This window comes from Microcaecilia unicolor, unplaced genomic scaffold (assembly GCF_901765095.1).
Source record: "Microcaecilia unicolor unplaced genomic scaffold, aMicUni1.1, whole genome shotgun sequence".
NCBI classification, from domain to species: Eukaryota; Metazoa; Chordata; class Amphibia; order Gymnophiona; family Siphonopidae; genus Microcaecilia; species Microcaecilia unicolor.
In genome coordinates this window covers 103472-128602 of record NW_021963122.1, presented here as the reverse complement: position 1 = coordinate 128602, position 25131 = coordinate 103472, and the positions used below count along the sequence as shown (strand labels likewise).

Sequence of the window (25131 nt, the reverse complement as noted above, 5' to 3'; positions counted from 1 at the left end):
AAGAACTTAGCAGACAGTTATAGAAAGAGGATATTCAGAATAAGGGTGGAGTGGTGATGTGCAGAATAAGGGTGGAGTGGTGATCCATAGTTAAGCTATGGATTCTCGTGGTAGGCCTTGTTGAAGAGATAGGTTTTCAGAGATTTGCGAAAGTTAGTGATAAATGCTCCCAGGTATACATCTCACTGTTGCTCCCTTACCTTGTCTACTGAGCCACCCAAAATCCACTACCTCCAAGTGTACACAACTACGATAGCCATTATGGGTGAAGGGCACACCTATAGGTGGGTACAGTGGGTTTCTGGTGAGTTTTGGAGGGCTCTCAGTTTCCACCACAAGTATAACAGGTAGGGGGAGGTATGGGCCTGGGTCCACCTGTCTGCAGTGCACTGCACCCACCACTAGACTACTCTAGGTACCTGTATGCTGTTCTAATGGACTTGAGTATAACATCTGAGGCTGGCATAGAGGCTGGTAAGTAATGTTTTTAATCACATTTGGTGGGGGGTAGGAGGTGATCACTCCTACTGGGGGAGTAAGGAGAGGTCATCCCTGATTTCCTCCAGTAGTCATCTGGTCATTTAGGGCACCTTTTGTGCCTTATTCTTTATAAAAACAGGTCTAGTTCAAAACATCTTAGTTTTAGTCCTGGGTGGGTTTTATTTTGCTTATGGCTGAAAAATGTCCAAGTGTTAGGAACACCCATATCTGCCCCCCCCCCCCCCTTAACATGCCCCTGACACACCCCCTTGTGATTTGAATGCACTTCTGATGGACTTCTTAAGTTGGTTTTGAAAATACCAATTTGAATGTTTTTTGTGAGAAAAACGTCCAAATGCAGATTTATGCCACCTTATTGGACATTTTTCTCTTTTGAAAATGAGCCTCATAGGCACCAACCCCTGAATTCTATAAAGCTGCACACCCAAATTTCTGACCTGTGCACTAATTTGGGCGTGCACATTATAGACTAGTGCCAGTTGTCTGCCTAACTTAGGGGCTGTTTTACAAAGCGTCAGTAAGCCCAACAAGGGTTTACCAAATGCTAAATCAGGGCTTCTGCTGGCCCAACACAGCCACCAGAGGTAGTTCTTCCCCAAGCGTGCGCCATTTCAGGGGGAAAACGAAAGTGCGTGGCGGTAATCGGGCATTGCCGCACGCTACCCAGTTACCGTTGGGTTACCGCGGGAGCCCTTATCGCCACCTCAATGGGTGGCAGTAAGGACTCCCCGCCGCATGGCCATGTGGTAAGACTTCTCTTACCACATGGCGATGTTTGGGAGCTTTTTACTCGCTGCAATAAAAAGGGCACTGGCACATGGGAAAATGGCCCCTGTGACCAGTGCAGGGCCCTTTTTCCTGCGGCTTGGTAAAAGGACCCCTTAGTTTTGGAGTGCTCACACTTTCCACCACAAGTGTACCAGTTAGAGTGGGATATGGGCCTGCGTCCCTTTCTCTACAGTGCACTGTACCAACCACTAGGCTACTCCAGGGACCTGCTTGCTTCTGTAATAGGACTGGCCATAACATCTGAAGCTGTCGGCTGGTATGTACTGTTTCTTTCACATCTTTGGGGAGTGAGAGGGGGTCAGTGACCACTGGGTGAGCAAGAGGGGATCATGCCTTAATCCTTCTAGTGGTCATTTATTTATTTATTGCATTTGTATCCCACATTTTCCCACCTTTTTGCGGGTTCAGTGTGGCTTACAATATGAGTTAAATGTTGGATATACAATTTGTTACAGATTGGTTATGGATTACATTGTGCAGAGTTATGCGAAACAATCGAGGTGTCATTAAGGAATGTAACAATGGAACACAAACATTGAAACTTTGGAAGGAAACAATGGGAGCTTAGAGGGCGATAATAAGGCATGACGACATATGGTATATATCTTTCTGTGAGTAAAGGTATGAGTGATGTGATAATACAGGAATGAGAGTTCAGAGGTGAATGTATGATGCATTAGTGAACAGTAAGTGTGGACTTTATGTGTTTTGGTTCTTTCCATAAATGTTTTCAAAAAGATGGGTCTTCAATAATCTGCGGAAGGAAGATTGCTCGTTGATTGTTCTTAAGTTGCGTCATTTAGGGCATCTTTTTGTGACTTAGTCATGATTGAAACAGATCTAGACCAAAATGTCTAACTTTTAGATCTGGATGTTTTTGCTTTGTTCCATTATGGCCTATAATATCGCTATAGGCACCTACATGGTTAGCAAGTGCGCTAAGTGTTGCCAAGTGTTGGCACGCTAAAAACACTAACGCACCTTAGCCCTGAATTTTTTAATGACAGAGGTAATGCTTGTGACTGGATCACATGAGGAAATGGTTTACAATCCTGCTGTGTTTGTGGGGATGTTGATCTCAGTTAAACATCAGATTACTACTAGTTTGGGTATTGTCATTGACTCACAGTTGTCTATGCAAGCGCAAGTTTCAAAGTTGGTACAGACATGTTTTTTTTTCAGTTGAAAGTTTTGAGTAAGCTGAAACCATTTCTACCAATGTATGATTTTCAGATTGTGGTTTAGATTTTAGTGCTTACAAAATTAGATTATTGTAACAGACTCTTTTGGGGCATTTCAGGGGCGAAACTCAATGCACTGCAGGAGTGGAGGAGTGGCCTAGTGGTTAGGGTGGTGGACTTTGGTGCTGAGGAACTGAGTTCAATTCCCACTTCAGGCATAGGCAGTTCCTTGTAACTCTGGGCAAGTCACTTAACCCTCCATTGCCCCATGTAAACCACATTGAGCCTGCCATGAGTGGGAAAGCGCAGGGTATAAAAATAACAAAAAATAAATAGTTCAGCATGCTGCAGTATGTATGATTTTTGGTTTGGGATATTATGAGTTGTTTATGGGTGCGATTAAAGCTCTTCATTGGTTGCCCATTGCCTATAAAATTCATTTTAAATTGTTATCACTGTTTTTTAAGACTTTGCTTGATTCAGTTCCTGAATATTTTAGGAAGGTCTTGCAGTATTATAGACCTACATGAGTACTGCGTTCTGAAAACACACAGCGCTTGATTGTTGCATCATTTAAATGTATGTGCTCTTCTGGTGTAGCAAAGACAGCATTATCTTATGCTGGTCCCAGTGGGTGGAATGAATTACCATTAAGAATACATGTGCTGCAAAGATCTGACATGTGTAAGAAACAGCTCAAGGCATCGTTATTTGCATAGTCATGCTTAGGGTTTTAAATTCATGTTCCTGTATTTTATGATGATGTGACAGTTATATGGTTATTATGCTGTTTGGATATGAGTTTGTTGGATTACTGTGTTTGTTTTATGTAACCCACCTAGTTAATAGGTGGGCTATAAATATTTTAAATAAATAATCATTTTTACACCTAAGTTTTGGTGCCATTTTTTTGTTACTGTCTTTACCAAACAGCCTCAAAATAAGCACTACTTGGATTCCCAAACTATGTGACCTGTTATAAAATGATTATCCTGTCAATGTGGATTTCTCTCCTCCTGGTGCCTGGGAATACTGTAGATGTAGCATTCTCAGCCACCCCATCCCCCACATACCACCACATGGGAAAGGATTCTTAACTGTGCTATTCATGGGAAAAATATTTTCTCTTGTACATTGTTTGTTGATGTTTTCCTTTCCTGGAGTTGCAGGATCTTTTATCCTGGAATTACATAAGCAAACTAACCTGTAGGCTTTTTGCACTTTTTTTTTCCCTGAAATGTAAATTATGGACTATGCTATTTCAGCTTAATTAACAAGTATCATTCATCTGGAGCTACTATGGGCTAGCTTAACATCATCCAGTGCCCCACATTATTACTCAGAATAACTGGTTAATTTTCCCCGAACAGGGAGCCTTAGTTACTGTACAATAATCTTGCACTGAGCTGTTCAACAGGTACAGGCTGTCTTGGTTTCTCTGTTTAATGGGTCTGTGACAAAAAAAAAGGTCTTTGCTGGTGGATATACAGGGAATGCAGCTATTTCTAACCAGATTTCAAGATACGAAACAACCTCAGTTTACAGAAACAGAAAACCAGGTGTATACTCAAAATGCTGTGACATTTGAAAATTACTACAAAGTCGAAGGAGGTGAAGTTCAATATATACCACAAAATCAACATATAATACTGTCAACTATATTCATAGCACCTCAGAAATTATTTTAAAGAAAACATAATGAGAGGAAAAAGCATCAATGAGCCAATCGCCAATACTTTGCTGCAGTCACACACTGGCAACAATATTATCACTAGCATTAAAAAACTCTTGTGTGCTTTTATACTTTTATTTTTCTTTACTCAAGTTTAAGAGCACGCCTTCTTTAAAGGTACTGTGCATCAGAAATGTATACTTAGCTTTCTGAAAAAAAAATAACCATTCTGTATGTAGCTGCCACAACTGCCTGACGATGGCCAGCGTTTCATCCACCTGCTTCAGGGACCTGCGGTATTCTTAAAAACATAGAGAGAAGGCGTAAGCTAAGGTAAAACATTTAAAATGTATTTATTTTTGTTACATTTGTACCCTGTGCTTTCCCACTCATGGCAGGCTCAATGCAGCTTATATGGGGCAATGGAGGGTTAAGTGACTTGCCCAGAGTCACAAGGAGCTGCCTGTGCCTGAAGTGGGAATCAAACTCAGTTTCTCAGGACCAAAGTCCACCACCCTAACCACTAGGCCACTCCTCCACATTCACACTCTCAAAAAAAACATATTATAGTGCTTAAACACTGGGCTTCCACTGCTGTTATTGGCTATGAAACACCTAAAATGGTATCTCAACTTATATCAGATGCCATGGCGGGAAAGCCAATCAGGAAAAGACAAAAAAAGAATGCAAAAAGTCATCATGGTCTGAATAATCACATCAAAGCAATAGGGATACTCTCCTAAAAAAAAGTGATGCCATTCAACTTTGCCCTGTGGTTCTAAAGACTGTAATTTAAATATTCACTGCTGCTTTGCTTGAAGGAAACACTACCAAGGATTACCTCCTCTATCATCAGGAGGAATCCATTCCAGAGCCCAACACTTCAAAGAAAGGAACACATGATTAAGCTGTTTACAATGAGCTGAGAAGGGTGAATTTTTGTTTTGAGGCACTATGGTGTTTTTGTGTTACAAGACCCGTATCTTAAATGGTCGCTTTGTCTGCCCTATGTAAAATTTTTCACACGGGCATTGAATACAGCACACCACAAATGAACACAGGTGGTTTTAAATTGCAGTTTTAAAACCACCAACCACAGGGTTCAAACATTTTTGTACTGAAGCTGAAATCCCACAGATCACACAGTTTCCACAAGCAGTATGACTAGGGTTACCATACGTCCGGATTTACCCGGACATGTCCTCTTTTTGAGGACATGTCTGGGCATCCGGACGGGTTTTAGCCAGCCTGCCCATTTGTCTGGATTTCTGGACAAATGGGTGGGCTGACGCTGACGTGCGGGCGGGCGCGCGGTGGACCTCCCCTCCCCTTACTCACAATCTTCCCTGGTGGTCTAGTGACTTCGGGGCAGGAAAGAGCCCCCTCTTTTCTGCCCTGCACGCTGCTCTGCATCCTGCATGCTGCCTGTGACGGTCTCGGCGAGATTCAAAATGGCCGCCGAGAATTGAAGTCTTGCGAGGCTGCTTCAATTCTCGGTGGCCATTTTGAATCCCGCCAAGACCGTCACAGGCAGCATGCAGGATGCAGAGCAGCGTGCAGGGCAGGAAAGAGGGAGCTCTTTCCTGTCCCGAAGAAGTCACTAGACCACCAGGGAAGATAGTGAGTAAGGGGAGAGGTGGTGACGGGGCCGGGGGGAGGGGAGATGAGGTGAGGTGAGGGGGTGACCAGGGGAAGGAAAAATGTGACAGGGGGCGGGGCGAGGTGCGACAAGGGGCAGGGCGAGGTGTGACAAGGGGCGGGGAGAGGGTGTGAAAGGGGCAGGGTGAGGGCGTGAAATGGGGCGGTGCATCTGATGGAACCAAATTCCTTTTCTGTACATCTGAAGGACACAGCATCGCCTTTAAAGTTTTTCCTCTACTGTATGCCACACAAACACTACATCTCTCAAAGCTGGGTAAAGTGGTGACCAACTTCCAATGACATCTTAAAATTTTTACCAACAAGTTTGTTGCTGTATTATGTCTTAGAACACATGTCAGGACATCTCAATCTTCACTGTCTTCTACCGCCCTTGAATATTCCAATAATAAATTGCTATCATTATATTTTGCTCTTGTATAAGCTCTTTTAATAACCGAAGTAGGGTATCCTCCTGCACTGAGCCTCGCTTTCAAAATTTGACTTTGACTCTTAAATTCCTTGTCTGTGGAATAAATTCTTCTATATCTCAAAAATTGCAAAACAGGAAGACTATTTTTTAAGGAATAAGGATGACAGCTATCATAATGAAAAAATGAATTCCTATCAGTTTGTTTTCAGTAGTGGCAAACTCATGGTGATGTTTAATGATTTACACATCAAGTAAAGATATCTCAGTATAATGCCACTGTACCATAAATTTCAATGCAGAACAGCAGCGTAGCCAGACCTACTATTTTGGGTGGACCCACAGTTAAATTGGGTGAGCCCTTTCACCCCCCCCCCCCCTTTAGCTCAGCAATTCCTCTATCCTCCCCCGCCCCCAAAGACCAGCATCTATCCCCTCCTTGAATCTCCTCAGTGTGCATCAGAGTCAACCCGGCAGCCTCAGCAATTCATCTTCACTGTGATCTGGACCACACAGGCTTTTGGCCTCTGCTGCATCCCACCAGTGAGGAAAAAGGAAGTGACATCAGTGAGGGAGGGACATGGCAGAGGCAAGCCTGCGGGAGCTGGTGCAGGCAGTGAAGATGAATCACTGTGGCCGCTAGGATATCTCTGAGGTACACCAGGGAGAGTCAGGGTGGGGGCCACCGGTGGAGAACAGGAAGCGAGGGGAGCGAGACGCTGCTATTGGATGGACCTGAAACAAGAATGGGTGGGCCTGTGCCCACCTAGGCCCACCTGTAGCTACGCCACTGATGTAGAATGACTTTCATTCAACCAAAAACAGAACTCTTCCAGTTCTCATGATGATTCTGCCCATAAACAAAAAACATCATCTATGAATCGCAGCCACAGCCAGACAACCATGGTTTAATTGGACAGAGTCAGCATGGATTCAGCCAAGGGAGGTCTTGATTCACCAATTTGCTTCATTTCTTTGAAGGTGTGAATAAACTTTAACATATGGATAAAGGAGAACCAGTTGATGTCATGTATCTAGATTTTCAAAAAGCTTCTGACAAAGTACCTCATGAGAGACTCCTGAGAAAATTAAGGAGTCATGGGATATGAGGCAATGTCCTTCTATGGATTCAGAATTGGTTATTGGACAGAAAACAGAGGGTAGGGTTAAATCGCCATTTTTCTCAATGGAGTAGGGTGAATAGTGGAGTGCTGCAGGGATCTGTACTGGGACCAGTGTTATTTAACATATTTATAAATGATCTGGAAATGGGAACAATGAGTGAGGTGATTATTGCAGATAACAACTATTCAAAGTTGTCAAAATGCATGCAGATTGTGAAAAATTGCAGGAAGACCTTAGGAAACTGGAAGACTGTGCATCCAAATGGCAGATGAAAATTAATGTAGACAAATGTAAAGTGATGCACATTTTGAAGTATAATCTGAATCATAGCTTATCTGATGCTAGGATCCACCTTAGGAGTCAGCACTCAAAAAAAAACCTAGGTGTCACTGTAGACAATACACTGAAATCTTCTGTCCAGTGTATGGCGGCAGCCAAAAAAAGCAAACAAGATGATAGGAATTATTAGGAGAGGATTAAAATAAGACCAAAAATATTATAATGCCTCTGTATCACTCCATGGTGCGACTTCACCCTGAGTATTGCATTCAATTCTGGTCGCCGTATCTCAAAAAAGCGTCTGTTCACGCTTTCCAAAATAGTAGGACTAGGGGGCATGCGATGAAACTACAGTGTAGTGCATTTAAAACAAATAGGAGAAAATATTTCTTCACTAGATGTGGTGTATTTAGATTTTAGCAAAGCCATTGACATGATTTCACATAGACAACTAATAAATAAACTGAGTGCCCTTGATATGGGTCCTAAAGTGAATGGGTTAGGAACTGGTTGAGTGGATGGCAACAGAGGATAGTGGTAAATGGAGCTCATTCTGAGGAAAAGGATGTTACCAGTGGTGTGTCGCAAGGTTCTCTTCTTGGGCCAATCTTTTTAACATTTTTGTAAGCGATATTGCTGAAGGGCTGTCTCTTTGCTTCTGCAGATAATACCAAAATCTGCAATAGGGTAGGTACCCCTAATGGTTGGATAACATGAGGAAGGACTTAGCGAAGCTGAAGGAATGGTCTGGAATTCGGCAGCTAAGATTTAATGCTAAAAAATGCAGAGTCATGCATTTGAGCCTCAAAACCCGAGGGAATGGTACAGTTTAGGGGGTGAAGAACTTTTGTACACAAAAGAGGAGTGGGACTTTGGTGTGATCGTATGTGATTATCTTAAGGTGGCCAAACAGGTAGAAAAAAGCGACAGCATAAGCTATAAGGATGCTTGGGTACACAGGGAGAGGAATGGCCAGTAGTTTCAAGTTTATTCAGAGTCTTGATATACTGCTTAGGAGCGAACCTATCAAAGTGGTTTACAAAGTAAATATATTGTTAGGTAGAAATGAACTTCAATAAAAACAGGAAGTAAAAATAAAAACGTAAAACAGAAAAATGACAAAAAAAAGGTGATAATGCCGCTGTATAAGACTCTGTTGAGACCTCAGAGTATTGTGTACAATTCTGGAGGCCGCACCTTCAAATAAAAATCTTAATAGGATGGAGTTGGCCCAGAGGGCGGCTACTAAAATGATCATTGATTTTTGAAACAAAGGTTAAAGAGGGGCATTTTCGATATGACGTCTAAGTCCGACTTTAGACACTGCAAAAAACATCCAGAATCTGAATAGGAAAGAAGTTCATTTTTAAAAAAGAAAAATGTCTGTCTTGTTTTCAAAAATACTGTTTCTAACAAGGTTTTATGCTTTGGACATTTTGTTTTTTTAAGTCCATTTAAAAAAAATAAACCTTCCAAGTGAAAAACAGAGAAAATCAAGCCATTGGGATGTAGTACAATACATTTTATGCTGCTTATTCTAGACATAAGCAGTGGATTTTCCCCAAGTCCATTTTAATAATGGCTTATGGGCTTTTCTTTTAGGAAGCTATCCAAACCTTTTTTAAACCCCACTAAGCTAATTGCTTTTACTGCATTTTCTGGCAAAGTATTCCAGAGTTTAATTACATGTTCAGTGAAGAAATATTTTCTCCAATTTGTTTTAAATTTACTATTTGTAGCTTCATTGCGTGCCCCCATAGTCCTAGTATTTTTGGAAAGAGTAAACAATCGAGTCACATCTACCCATGGTCATAGTTTACTTGTCTTCATTTGTTCTTCCTGCATATTCTTTATTTTCAAATCTAGAAATAGAACATTTAGATTTTGTTTCTTTTATTTGCTTTGCTTACATATGTGCCCTTGTTCTTCATTTAGTACTATTACTGGGATCATATCTGAGTGACTGACCCTGCTGTACAGCACATCTGTCACCCACAATTGTTCAATAATCACAATACTCTGGTCCCTGTGTACACAGTGTCTCTCACAGAATGTGAAAGAATAAAACAGGCACACTGCAGAGCAGAATGACTTTTACATATGCGTGCACAAATACATTTTCTCCATTTGTTTAGCGATGTGAAAGGGTTTCTGAGATTAATGTATGCTGGTTTGCAAGCACATAATTGCTGAATACTGAGTGCGGTACAAGTTACTGGCACTTGCTGTCAGACCTCAGAAATAAAAATAACAATCGTTTGCAATGATAGAATTTTTTATCCAGGCAGAAACTTGGTGCCTTTTGCAAATTACTTCATATTCATGTATGAGCCATCGCTGCGGTAAATGTCTGAGCAGTAGACTTCTGAAGTTTGGACTGCAAACAATTTCTAAACACGAGAAAATGGGATTATTAACATTGGAAAACTTGTCATTCAATTACTGCTGTATTAATGCTTGGTAGAAAAAAATACCCAATGCCACTTTACGCTATTTTTAAGATGATTTTCTGTTTTTAAAATGAGCCCCGCGGTGGGGCAATTTTGATATGATGTCTAAGTCAGACTGAGGTCTTTTGAACATATTAATATAGTAATAACCGTTTTGGGCATAAGTGCTAGTTTGGATGTTAATTTTATAAGTCAGACTTTGGACATTTTGTGCAAAACTTCCCAAGTTCAAATAGGAAATGTGGAGGGGCATAATCGAACGCGAACGCCCATCTCCATGGGCGTCTATCTCCGAGAACAAGTATGTGAAGGGGCAGAACAAACCGTATTTTCGGAAAAAATGTGCGTCCATCTTTTTTCCGATAATACGGTTTGTGCCAGTCAAATGCATCGGAATTGTGCAGATTTAAGCTGGGTGGTTTCGTTTTTCAGCGATAATGGAAACTGAAGGCGTCTAGCTCAAAAACGAACAAATCCAAGGCATTGGGTCGTGGGAGGGGCCAGGATTCGTAGTGCACTGGTCCCTCTCACATGCCAGGACACCAACCGGGCACCCTAGGGGGCACTTGTAACAATTAAAAGAAAATTAAAATGCCTCCCAAGTCCATAGCTCGCTTACCTTGGGTGCTGAGCCCCCCAAAACCCACTGCCCACAACTCTACACCATTACCATAGCACTTATGGCTGAAGGGGGGCACCTAGATGAGGGTACAGTGGGTTTTGGGGGCGGTTTAGAGGACTCCCATTTACCACCACAAGTGTAACAGGTAGGGGGGGAATGGGCCTGGGTCTGTCTGCCTGAAATGCATGCACCCACTAAAACTGCTCCAGGGACCTGCATACTGCTGTGATGGAGCTGGGTATGACATTTGAGGCTGGCATACAGGCTGGAAAAAAAAGTTTTTAAAGTTGTTTTTTTTTGGGTGGGAGGGGGTTAGTGACCACTGGGGGAGTCAGGGGTGGTCATCCCCAATTCCCTCCGGTGGTCATCTGGTCATTTAGGGCACTTTTTTGGGACTTGTTCATGAAAAAAAAGGGTAAAAAAAAAGTGACCCAAATTCGCGCTAAAAATGCCTTTCTTTTTTCGATTATCGGCCGAGGACACCCATCTCTCCTCGGCCGATAAACATGCCCCAGTCCCACCTTCACCACGCCTCTGACGCCCCCATCAACTATGGCTGTTTCCTCGACAGATTGCAGTTCAAGACGCCCAAAATGGGCATTTGATTATACTGATTTGGCCACCCACGGGAGAAAGACACCCATCTCCCAATTTGGGTCAAAATATGGGCGTCTTTCTCTTTTGAAAATAAGGCGGATAGCCATTTTTGAAAGAGCAAAACACCTATCTTTTTTTTTTTTAATGGCCACTTGCTAAATGGTTTTGTGCTCTGTGCATTTATCTTTGTGGTCCATTTTCGGGAAAAAAAAAAAAAAAGGAAGTCCAAGTGCAAAATGCACAAAATCAGCCATTGAAATGTGGGAGGAGCCAGCAATCTTAGTAGACTTGTCACACAGACACGCTAGGAGCGCAATGGGGGCACCCTAGGGAGCACTGCTGTGGACGTCATATAAAAGCTCCCAGGTACACATCTCACCATTACCCTCTTATCTTGTCTTCTGAGCCCCCCCCCAAAAAAAAAAAAAGCTCATCCAAAACACAGCCCCAACTGTACACCACTCCAATAGCCCTAATGACTGAAGGGGTCATCTATATGAGGGTACAGTAGGTTTTTGGTCAGTTTTGGAGGGCTCATACTTTCCACCACAAGTGTGACAGGTAGAGTGAGATATGGGCCTGGGTCCCTTTCTCTACAGTCCACTGCACTGACTACTACACTACCCTACGGAAGTGCTTGCTGCTTTAATAGAACTGGCTATAATATCTGAAACTGTCATAGAGGCTAGTAAGTACTATTTTTATTCACATCTTTGGGGGGGTGGGAGGGAGTCAGTGACCACTGGGAATGTAAGGGGTAAGTATCCCTGATTCCCTCCAGTGGTCATCTGGTCACTCCATGGAGTGGAGGAGTAGCCTAGTGGTTAGTGCAGAGGCCTTTGATCCTGGGGAACTGAGTTCAATTCCCACTGCAGCTCCTTGTGACTCTGGGCAAGTCACTTAACCCTCCATTGCCCCTGGTACAAAATAAGTACCTGAATATATATAAACCACTTTGAATGTGTTATGATTGGGGTCAGAACCCCTCTCAAACTTACCTCTTTCCTGGGGTCAGCTTCTTAGCTGGCTTCTGTTTCTTTTCTCTGTCCTTTCTGAGCTGGCTCTGTCTCTCTGTGCTGGCAGCTTCCAGCAGCATGGGGTTAATTGTTTTACATTACTACAGCTGTGTGGGTGGACTGAGTTAACTCTACCTCTCTTTGGGTGTACTGGCTTCAAGTGCTTCACGGTGTTGCATTGGTGTGGGTTGGGCCTCTCTGGGTCAGTGTGCTTTTGCCTAGGTCTAGGGAGTGTGACATCATCAGGGAGGGCCTTGATAAGGAAGTGGTGTTGTTTCCTTCAGAGCCTTTGCAACAGTGGTGTTTGCTTTAGGTAGGGTGGTGCAGTGTGCACTTCTGACTTTGTGTCTAGTTTCCCTGCTTGCTTTTGCTAAGGGCCAGGTTAGTGTTAGTGCAGTGTGCACTGGTGTCTGTGTGTTTAGCTTTCCTGCTTTTCCCTTTGGTTCCCCTACTTTTCCCTCTTGGTTTTGGAAGCATTGCTGTGTGTAGGGCTTTGGAAGTTCTGATGCTGATAGAAGTACTTCAGGGTTTGGTGTTGTTAGGAACACTGCAGAGTTTGCTGTTAGAAGTACTTCTGGTGTTTGTGCTATTGGGAGCATTGCAGTCTTTGCTGTTGGTGTTTGGTGATTTAGAATCACTCTTGGTTTATGCGTTAGCTTCCCTGCTTTTTCCTTGTGGCTCCCCTGTCTTCCTTTTTAGTGCTAGGAGCTCTTCTGGTTGCTTGCCAGAGTAGTGCTTAGGAAGCATCGTGTTAGTTTTGTTTCTAGCTTGCTAGAGCAGTGCTTAGGTAGCTTGTTAGTTTTGTGTTTAGCTTGTTAGTGTATAGCTCTGCTTGTAGCTTGGTGCTTAGTAGCACCTGTGTTAGCTTTGTGTTTAGTTCCCTGCTCTGTTAGTTTAGGGCTTAGGAAGTCCCTTTCTTGAGCAGGGCTTAGGAGCTCCTGTTTAGTATAGGGCTTAGGAAGTCCTTTTGTCAGTTTACTGTTAGGAACACTCCTGCTGGGTTAGGGCTTGGGAGCACGTAGATCAGTTTAGGTTTAGGAGCACTTCTGTTTCCAGTCCTGGTCCCTGTGTCATCCGGTATCCAGTAAGTCCTGCCGGCTACTCGAACCCAGGAGCTCAACTCCTGGGGGGCTTAGTAGCTAAGTGCAGGTGAAGCTGTGTGGACCAGTCCGGTGTGCTGCAGTCCGGTGTTCCAGTCCTGTGTCCTCCAGTCTGGGGGATTCCAGTCCAGTGTTCCAGTCTGGGGGGTTCCAGTCCTGTGTCCTCCAGTCCGGGGAATTCCAGTCCAGTGTTCCAGTCCGTGTGTTCCGGCTCGCTGGGCGGTGCCTGCAGTCCCTGCCGGTGTCGGTGTGCTTGCCCAGCGTTGGTTGGTGGGTTTTGCCTGCTGCTGTCGCTCCTCGTCAGCAGCCCAAGGGCTCACGTTTGCTCCAGAGCCCAGCCCCGCGGGCTCTGAACCTGAGAACCTGACAGAATGTAGTTGCAAAAACCTCAGAAAGGCAGTATATCAAGTCCTATTTCCCTTTCCCTTATTCATTCTACAAACAAGTCTAGATCAAAACATTAAAGTTTTAGCCCTAGACATTTTCATTTTGTTCTATTATGGCTATAAAACATCCAAGTGTTAGGAACAACCTAAGCCCACCTTAATCCCACCCCAACATGCCCCCTTGTGATCTGGATGCATAGATAAATGTCTGCAAAATAGGCTTTGAAAATACCAATTTGGACATTTTGAGAAGGAATACGTCCAAAAGCTGCTTAATGATACTTTTTGGACATTTTTCTCTTTCAAAAATGAGCCCCATACATCATGCCAATGTTTTGATTTTTCCATGCTTAATTTTTACTTTTGTATGTTTAATCCGCCATAATTTTTTTCCTCCTCCCCTCTGTTTGACTTATGATTTAAAGTATATGATTTAGATAATATTCTTGTTTCCTTAGTTTTTATTTCTTATAATTATTTCTTATGGCAGATTGTATTTCTAAATCAAGGAGATGCTTATTAGTTCATGTTTAACTAATAGAAATAAAATTAAAGAAAAAGATAGGAGCAATTAGAGTATGGGTACAATTTTACAAAGGTTATTGTGATGGGTAACTCAAATGATTGGTTTTCAATGAGCACCCAGGAAAAGTCAAGAAGTATATTGCATTCTTCTGTATCACTCTGTAGTACAATGCTACTGAAACTCTACATTTCATTGAGAAGTTTTGATGATGGATAGCCGGAGGCATGCTTCAAGGAAAAGGTAATTTTATTTATTAGTCAGAGTGTAGTCTGTACATCCACACTAGGAATGCAGTTTTCCTGGGGTGATTACTCAGATAGGATGACAAACATTGGGGTCCTTTTACTAAGGTGCACTGAAAAATGGCCTGCAGTAGTGTAGACGCGTGTTTTGGGTGCACACAGAATTATTTTTCAGCGCACCTACAAAATAATACCTTTTTAAAATTTTTGCCGAAAATGGACGTGCAGCAAAATGAAAATGGCCACGCATTCATTTTGGGTCTGAGAGCATATCACCAGCCATTGACCTAGTCTTACATGGTAACGGGGCGGTAATCACCTAGGCATGCCAAATGCCACTTGGAGCGTGTCCGATATGCTTGGCAGAAAATAAAAATTCTTTTTCGACCATGTGTATCAGATGCATGCCAAAAATGAAATTACCACAATAGCCACGTGGTAGCAGTGTGGTAACTCCATTTTGGTGCATTGGGTGCACGTAGACACTTATGTGGCTTAGTAAAAGGGCCCCATTATCTTGTGAGCCAGGAAATAACATTTAAGATGTGCACCAGACACCTCTGTGCTCAATTTCTCCAACTTTCAACTTGCTAGTGGGGTAATTAGTTAAAAAAAGAGTAAATGTAAATAAATTTTATTAAATGATAAACCAAGTAATTCCATCTGTTAAAGACCAGCTCTGGTGGCACAACATCAATCTCAAGTCGATGCTTCAGTGCGATGTTGTGGAGCATACAGCACATCGTCACAATGTCCACCACCTTGACATGGGAATATGGTAGGGATCCTCCTGAAAGATGCAAGCAGTGGAACTGGCTCTTCAGTACCCCAAAATTGTGCTTGATGGTACACCTGGTCAATATGTGGGAATCGTTGCAGTGCTTCTCTGGGTGCTGCGAGCAGGGTCATCAACCACGGCTTGAATCTGTATCCAGCACCCCCTGGAAGAACACAGCAGCCCATTAGTGAGGTTATAGTATCACATACCCAACAAGAATGGCCCTTGTCCAAAGTCCGTGTGTCATTTTTAAAGTGGGATGGATGCACACTGCAAGCCCCCCCCCCCCCCCAGCAATGTCCACTCTCCACAAACACCTCTGGCTCCCATGTCACATCTGTTAAAAGACAATAGCATTCACCAAGTACCCATCCTTGTCTGAATATACCCTGTGCAAATTTCTGCCCTAGAGAACAGTTTGCCAGAATATGAGTTATGGCAGCTCCCAGAGAGCAGGACATGGCATAAAGGATCCTCAGGCTTTGTATCACAGACCACATGGATGTTCACTGAATATCCCATCTTGTGGATGAGGTACTGGATTTCCTGATCCAATGGGGGGGGAGGGGGGTAAATGCCACATGAGTACAGTCAATGGCACCCAAGACATTAGGCATACCAACAATCTTGAAAAAGTCTTGTTTTATCTTCTGTAGTTCGTCTTCCTCCACCGGGAACCTAATATACAGCCCAACACACTTTTTCTGAAAGGGAAATAAGATGAGACCATTTTAGTGGGAATGAGGTAATACACATGAGCCTCCAAAGGTGACCCTTCTTCAGTTTTAAGTTTAATATTTAAAAAAAAAAAAGAATAGCAGTTCAAAAATGCTGAAAAGAGCAAATGGTGACCAGAATATGTCTGTATCTGTGTCAAATATCTAGACACAGTAGACTGGTCCACACCACTGTTACCCCCTATCATGTACTAGAAGTTCCCCATGGCAGGGAACTGCAGGACAATCACAGCTTCACCAGGCTAGCTACTGCATAGAGCTCATAAATAGCCATTCTGGTCAGACGGTATTCATCCACGACTTTCCGGATCAACATTTCTTCTACGGCCACCCAAGCACAGAACACACAGGGATGTGGCCAGGGACGGGCATAAGGCAAGATCACCAGCTGCTGTTCCTCCCTCCTTTGGTCATCATTGTGCCTTGGCTCATCTTCACAGTCCAGCTAGGCCAGGTAGAATCCTCCATCCATGTCTCTGGTTGCACACTTTGATTTGTAAAGCGCGGGCTTCAAGAGTGGTGTTTATTGCACGAAAATGGTCCCAGGAGTCTCTGTGGTGCTTGCCTGCCATAAAGTGAGCCTGAAATGCACATCATATGCGTGTGACCACTCATGTAACATCATAGGAATTTCTTGTTGTGTTCTCTTTCATGCCAAAAAGATGCAAATCACTTTTTAGATCTTTTTTGTTTTTATAGAGTGTTTTTACAGAACCATTATGACAAAAGTGAGCAGAATTGGATACAGCATTGAAATATCATTGCTTTCAAACTCAATAGAAATGATTTAAGAAAATAAAATACTCAAACCACCTTATCATTACTGTAGCCATGGCTTGCCTACCTGTTCTATCTGGTCGCACAATAAACACATTTTGGACGGTTTAAAATCATTTACTATAACACTTGTTTTCTGAGAATTATATAAATAAGAGGGAAGTGATTTCTAGGGGATGTACAGGGAGGGGCAGGGAGGATGACTAGGTAGAGAGGGGATTATTTTATAGAGCAGGAGGAGGAAATATGTGCAGCAGGGTTGGGAGAGGGTTAGCTAATTTAAAGTAGGGTAGGGGAATTATTTCTTCAAGAAGGGTACAGGGTATGGGGGTGATGAGTTTTTCAGTGGGGACAGGGGAGGGAAGATGGGTGCCCTGGGGTCAGGGGTGTAGCACAGCTGGATCAACGTGGGAGAAGAAATATTCAAGCACAACAACTGTGCCTTCTCCTTAAACTCACCTGCTCTGGTAAGATCTTCATCAGAGGGGGTTGAGAAGTATGGGGGAGGTGGCATGTTCATTAAGGGTGGGGGGAGGATGGGGAGGTAGAATTATCAACAAGGGTGGGGGAGGAAGGATTGGGGCCTGAAAATATAAATAACACCTGACAGACTGCATCCAACATGCATCCAACATCTGTGTTGGCAGATCCAAAAATGTAGTCCAGCTGTGTGAAACTCATCATGGATGAACATGCCTTTGAATAGAGCCAGGATTGGGGGTGACATGGTAGGTGTCCGGAGAAGAGGGTCCCTAGCAAGAGACAGGAGGGGGCCAGTCCAGGGGGAGCATTGGGGGAAGGGGGTCAGATGAGTGGCAGGAGGGTGGGTGGACTGAAGGGAGCATGGGGGGAGGGAGGAGGACTCTGGAGAGGGGGGATGTCCAGGGAAGCCTGTGGGGAAGTAGGGGGCTCAGCACAGGGGTTGGAGGGAGGAAGTCCACAGGAAGCCTGGAGGAAGTAAGGGGACTCAGCTCAGGGATGGGAGGAGTGGTACGGTGTGAGGGGCCGGACTTGGGAGTGGGCAACTGTACAAGGGGACGAGGGCTGGTCCTGGGACGCATGGGGAGAGGGGGTGGGAAGAAGGGCTGGGATGGAAGACGGAGTAAGGATAGGGATGGGAGCCAGGGGCAGGACCAGAAAGGGGGAGGGGGCAAGATCAGCCAGACCCTCCTCCTCCTCCTTTTCTTCTGAAGACACTTCCAAAGAGAGACAAGAGGGAAACTGTCACAGCCCCTGATCATGCATGTCACCAATTCAATCCAGAACCTGCCATAAGTAACCCAGACATCATGGGCAATGAATAGATACCTGGGCTGTTGTCAAGGCAACCATGTACAGCATCAAGCCAGCCTGGACTGTGTTTCCTCAGCTGCTTGCCCTCTTCTTTAGTTCTTCAAACTGAAAAACAACAGGTCTACAGTTGTCATCGGTGCCCTGAGGTAACAGAAAGTGTGTATGAACAATGGAGATGGGGGTGGGGAGGGAGGTGCAGCAGCTCTATGAATAGTGGAAATGCAGTCTTACCAAATGTGGAATTTACATAGACATCACATGAACAATGCTGGTGCCAGTAGGGTTCCCACACCTGTTGGTCAACATTTTACAGGACCAGGACACTGTACCAGTGACTTCACAGTGAGAATCCTGAAAGGTAACTTTAAAACCATACAAGAAGGTAAGACCTTTGAAGTCAGAATGATTGAATATTTTAACACCCAACAGAAAGGACTTAACAAGGATCTGGGGTTCCTAGCCCATCATAAACCATAAAGCTGTATGTCTCTGTTGATCACCCCACCCCTCACCTATCCACACCCATCCTGTTAGAATATCAATGATATGCTTTGATGTCCCCATGCATACCTCCGACCCACCCCCATCCTCCCACCCTGTCAGACTGTCATAGTAATGCTTGAATGTTTTCACTTATATACACTGTCAGCTAGCACATTTGCTTATTTCCGATCTGAGGAAGAAGGGCGACCTTCGAAAGCTAATCAAGAAATGTATTAAGTTATGTCCAAGTACACGATCTATCCTCACACTTTCTGCATTTCCTCTTTTCATTAGGCAGGTACCGGTACTACGGGAAGTATGAGCTGTATATTGGACTGATTGATAATGAGATCATACTCCACATACCTTAGCTTAAGAGTGGGGTTCGTTACTGTCATCCTATGCAGAACACTAACCCATTTGGAGATACTGCTCTTCCCAAATCTAATACTTGTCTAATTGCTTTTCAGATACATTTAAGACCAAGGATAGGTCACAGAATACCTGTTCTCCACTGATGGTCTTCCAGAAATAAACATTACCTACTAGTCCACGTTTAAAATATATGAATAAAAAAATATAACAAACTCATTATTGTGCGATGTTCCAGGAAGGTCCGTTGACCCGCAACACCCTTCCCTGAACTTCTTGTATATCCGTTCCAAAACACACAGTTGTCCGCCCTTCACCTTCATTGCTTGTTTTTGGCCATCCTATGCCCGCTGAACCTTTCACTTGCCCAAGAGGCTACTACAGCACGGAGAGTTTCCTGCAACATTTTATTGAAACGAACACATTCAGGTGTCATTAAAAAAACAAAATCCACCCACCTCCCTTCCCCCACTAGTTGAGAAGGAAACTTTCCCCGCCCCAGGATTTGCAAATTCACTGGGAAGGCAGCACGGTGGCGAGCGTTTTTTTAATCTAAAGAAGCCCAGCGCCAGGCAAACGCGGATACGGCCATTGATGAAAGAGACCAGTAGGGGGAGACGGTAGCGTCTTCCAGGGGTTCGGGAGACTGAAGTCTGCAGAAGGATCGTAAACCAAAAGGCTGCTGCAACCTGCTCGCTATCCTCAGCTCTGTTTTCCTACAATGAAATTACGCTCCCGACAGCTGCCTTCCGATCTCCTTTAACTTCAGGTGGGTAATGGTTATATTTGCACCAATGGATGCAAAATCGAGACTGCAGTATGGATTTCAAAGTCCCAGGTAACCTGAACCTGAACAAAACAGTGCCGGTACCTGAGGAACAGGGGAGGGGAGGGTGTGTCGGGCAGGGCTGTAAACTGTATTTCATTTTCCCATTTTCTCTTTTTAAGCATTTGAACACCGGTGAGATTTGGTAAACTTCACGGGAAAGTGTTCAGAGAGCTGGATGAGGTCAGGCTCTCATTTATTGTAACTACGATTTTACCCCAGATGTACTAAAAGGTTTTTTCCTTCATTCCGTATCCATGAGAAAACTGCTGAGTACATCTGGCCCTAAGTTATGTTTTGCTTGTTTGTTTTTATTTTTTTAATGTCAGAGGAATGCGTTTCGATTACCGCCTAAGAGGGTTTCCAAAGTTTATTTCCGGCGCTTTAGTCACTTTGTATTTAAAAGACCTGTTTACTGTGAAATAGAGAATAGTTTGCTTTTTCTTATCGCCTGAGGGAGGGGGAGAGGGAGAGAAAGTCTTTAAAGAGTCCTGCACCGCTTTGCTGAATGCTGATAGATGGGGGCATTAAGATATTGTTCAGATCTGGCTGATCTGTGTGGATTTGATCGTGAAACCTCCCCAACACTTCCCATGGATAAATTATGTTGCAAGACAAATCATATCGAAGCCGAAATTAAAACTAGATCCCAGATAATAAGCTGCTGCCATGGGGGGCCTACAGGTGTGTAAAAAAAACTATTGATTTGTATTACTTCACTGATTGATTATTACTTTTTAAATCACGGACTCCTAAGTGATCATTGGCGGGTGCAGAACGGAGATATAAGACAATCCCATTTTTTTAGCAGCCCCTGATTGGAGTATCACTAAAGTGGAGTCTGTAGAAGTAAACCTTATGCAGGATGTGAATCACCACTCTGGCGTTGCTATAGCTAATTATTGCTAAGAACCAACAAACGCACATATTTTTTTTATTTATTTATTTTAGCCATACACGTTGACTAAAAAAGCTGAGGGAAAACATATTTTCATTTTAATCCTGTCAGATCGAAGTAATTCTGTGAAACACAAACATCGTGAATAGGAGTCACCAGAATTGTGTCAGTAATGGTGAATGCAGCACCTGCCTTTTCACTGCTCCTGAGAGTTGACAGGGGGCAGCTCATTTCTAGGTCAGTTCATCCATGCAGCAAGCAGGTCTATCAATGGGGCTCATTTGCAGAAAGAGAGCTGGGATAGGGAAAAATACCTAAACTCTGCCTTCCCTCTCCTTTTTGATTTATATAGGAATGGGCGAAGGGAAAGTCATTAAGGCGGCCCTATTGTGGTCTTAATTAAAAATAAAAAGAATGTTTTAAACCGGTCCTGACCCCCAGCCACTCCGGTTTTCAGGATACCCACAATGAATATGCATGAGACAGACTTGCACATAATGAAGGCAGTGCATGCAAATCTAGTCACGCATATTCATCAGGGATATCCTGAAAACCGGACTGGCTATGTGTGTCATGAGGACTGGGTTGAGAACCCCTATTTTAAACACCTTTTTTTGTTGTTGTTGGAGGGGCTACATAATCTCTGTAAACCTTGGAGCTGGGGCCCGTTCTCACCCCGTTCCCCCCCCCCCCCCCCCCCCCCCCCCCCCCACCTTTTCAATAACTCTCTCAGAACCAATATTGGGTAAACATAGGCCGCAGCTTGCTTTATTAACTATTCAATGTTGATGAACTTGAACACACAACCCCCCCCCCACGCCTCCGAGCTACAAGTGTCCAGACTTGACGTCATCCAGGACCCCCCCCCCCCCATCCGCCGCTCGCCATCTCAGCAAAACGGTAATCTCGCAGTCCTGTAGCCACCATTCAGGCCCCGCCATAACAGCAAGGGCCCTGCTCCGTGTGGACCTCCACACCAATCTCCCGGGTCACCCGACCCACCGTCCATGCTCTGGCTCAACCCCCCCCCCCCCCCCATGAGCCATATCTCTTGTAGCTCGGGTTTTGTGTTCTTCTTTTTGCTGTTGCGACAACTCCTGCCAATCCTGCAATAAACAATAACAACATCGTCCGCAAAAACACCCCCCCCCCCATGCTCTGAAGGGTGGGAAACCGCCTCCGAGGATCGCCACCCCTGGTCTTTGTATGCCCTTTGCTTTCTTTCTCTTGCCATGCCCCGCCCCTACCTCTTTCGTCAGCCAATCAGCCGCTTTCCCTCTCCTTAGATCAGCTGCCTCATTTGAAGCTACCAATCCCAGTGTCCCATGCCTCTCTGCTTCTCCCGTGGACGCTACCTCCTCCCCTCCCTCCCTACTCGCTCCCGTAGCACCCCCGAGCCAACTCGAACGGGCCCAGCCCTCGTTTAACTGGGCCCGTTGAGACAAGCTCTCGGGCCTCCTATTCCTGTCCCAAGTGCTTTAGTTGCTGATGCTTATGGCCCTAGTGGTCCCTCCTCCACCTCCCCCCCCCCCAATTCCGCTGCTTATGTTTAAACCTTTTTTGACCAAATTGGCCCCTGCTTTTCAGCAGTCAATTTTGGATCACAAAGGAGGTAAGGCAAGGGTGGGGTCGATTTTTTTTTTTTCTTTTGTAATATGTCCATAGTGACACTAGCAAGAGGCACATTGCAGATCTTAAGCAGACTTTGTAAATGGAGTCTTTTGATCTAGCACTAGAGCTGAGGATTTGCGAATGAGCCCCCAGTGATACTAGAAAAAGTGACATGTGAACAGGGCAAAAAGACATAACGTAATAGCAGATTACAATCTGCTACGTTTTATAGCTATAAACATAACAGCTTGTTTTCCACTCTTCAGCTGCTGTTCTTTCTGTGCTAAAAGCCATTCTGCTGGGCACGGCTTACTTTTTTCACTGCTATTAATTAATGAGTAATGCTTAGGTAGCCTTGTTTACTCCACTCGTGCCCCACTTGTGGCCCTTTAGCAGACCAGAACGTACATAAGTACATAAGTAATGCCATACTGGGAAAAGACCAAGGGTCCATCGAGCCCAGCATCTTGTCCACGACAGCGGCCAATCCAGGCCAAGGGCACCTGGCAAGCTTCCCAAATGTACAAACATTCTATACATGTTATTCCTGGAATGTTGCTATGTTTGCTGACTATTCCTCCTACTTGTATCTTCTCAGAACAGAAGCAAGTGGAAGAGAATTCTGACTGTTACTATGCATCATTCAAAGTATTATTGGAACTTGAAGGGAAAGATATAATTAAAAGACCTGCCCATGGAGAAGACTTAAAACAATTTACAAGAGGCCAGGGGGTACTGGAGAAGAACAGGATGTCGCATGGGTTTCCATTTCACCAGCATATTATTTGAAAGGTAATGAAAGATGCAACTCATTTTCAACCACATCCACTGTGTGTGTGTGTCTTTGCACAGGACAGGAAGAGCCATCTGGAGCGTGAAATAGCTTGGTCTGCCCGCTACAGAATAAAGTGCATTTGAGCACCAACTGGGCACCAGACCAGTGCAAGGAGAAGTTAGGTCTGAAGCTGACTGATGAATCCTGACTCCAGGTGCTAAGGAAGTAACCTTTAGTGCTGGCCATGTACGAACTGATTTCCAGATAGGGAATACAAGGCGAATAGCACACATGGAGATTTTTAAGGCCTAAACTGATTTTTTTGGTCATGGAGCATGCAGGCAGTTGGGACTACAGAATGCCTAATGTGAGTGTCTATGAGGTCAGTTTAAAGAACAGCACCAACGCCAGCTCCCAGTTCATCGGGGTGCAACTGATCCAATCTTTTAAGCCCCTGATCATTCCCTGTTACACGTTGGTTGTGCTCGTCGGCATCTTCGGGAACTATCTTCTCCTCTACGTCATTTGCAAGACCAAGAAAATGCACAATGTCACCAACTTCTTAATTGGAAACCTGGCTTTCTCAGATATGCTGATGTGTGCCACCTGTGTGCCCTTCACCCTGGCCTATGCCTTCAACCCCAAGGATGGATCTTTGGGAAGTTCATGTGCTACTTTGTTTTTCTGATGCAGCCCGTCACAGTCTACGTGTCTGTTTTTACATTGACTGCCATTGCTGTGGACAGGTAACTACTGAATGCAAAGAAATCCCTGGTTCCATATTCCGCTGCTTGATTATTACTGTCTGGGTCCCTGGGTAGGCTGCCCTAACGTCCAGCAACAATACTGGTCTCAGCTTCAACCTCTGGGCAATCTAATCCTCGGGGCCAATGAAAGAGTATTAGGAACCCTAATTTAATGGCCTGGCTCATAGACTGTGGCTCCCAGTTTAATTGTCTGGCTTATAGACTATCCCTCTCACCTAAGATTTTGATAATTAAAAACTCAGTGGTCACCGTGACCCCCACCACCACCCCTCCCAGACCAATTCCATAAAAACACACCATTGGGCTTAAGAAAAACAACATGCAAAAGCCATTTTTGTATGTCAATGCTGATTCACCCAGATAAAAGGTTCTTTTGAAAACTGAACACCTTAAGGACTAGATTCAATAAATTGTGCCGAAAAAAAAAATCCACACACTGAGTGTTATTCTATAAACGGTGCTCTGAATTGGACGCCATTTATAGAATAGTGCGCAGTGCCAAGATCTATGCCCAAATTTTGGGCATGAGGATTTATACTGAGACCTGGTGTAAATCCTCGCATGTACATTTAGGTGCAGACCCCACAAATTCTATAATATTGTGCACATCTTTAGTGAACGCCCTGACCCACCCAAGCCCCTCCCATGGCCACACCACTTTTCAGTTGCACGCTATTAGATTTGCATGCGCCTCTTTATAGAATAGCGCATAGCAAATCCAAGTTGTTGCCAATTAACCTCAAAAATTGATTGTTAGCGCCCAATTATTGGTGCTAATTGGCTTGTTACACAATTAGCACCAATTTTTATGCACAATTTTTAGCACCATATATAGAATGTGGTTAGTGTGCCAATATAGCTGTACAGTTCACCAGGAAAGTGTGCTTGTAGTTTCCCTTTCGGAAAAGTAAAAGTACCTGCTGGCTTTGTACCACAATGTACAATTGTAAAAATTGCCTCCAGCCTTTAAATTGTTAAACTTTGTCACATTTACATCACACATGTTTCAAAATCATGTTATAGTATCTAAATGTGATTTTGAGTAGTAGACTGCAAAATACATCTAGACATACATAAAAGCTATACTGTATAGTGTTTACACAGACTACTGTCCTTTACCATCCTGTTGTGTCAGAATAAATCCAAGGTTGCTTCTGTTTCTCCTGATATCAACCCAGACTCAGGCACAGACCTTTTAGGTTGTCCTTTTTCCAGCAGTGCACCTCGCAGGGTTACACTCCAGCCTTGGATAGGCTTCCA

General features: G+C 44.0%; 1 protein-coding gene across 1 annotated transcript in view; it reads left to right on the top strand.

The window, feature by feature from the left end:
- The first annotated feature begins 19641 nt into the window (after positions 1–19641).
- The window catches only part of LOC115458964 (prolactin-releasing peptide receptor-like), a 36408-nt gene continuing 30918 nt past the window's right edge, over positions 19642–25131 (top strand). Inside the window, 3 exon segments of the mRNA XM_030188820.1 lie at positions 19642–19763; positions 22928–23742; positions 23745–23850. Coding sequence (XP_030044680.1) covers positions 23433–23742; positions 23745–23850 — 416 coding nt within the window. The 5' untranslated portion in view covers positions 19642–19763; positions 22928–23432.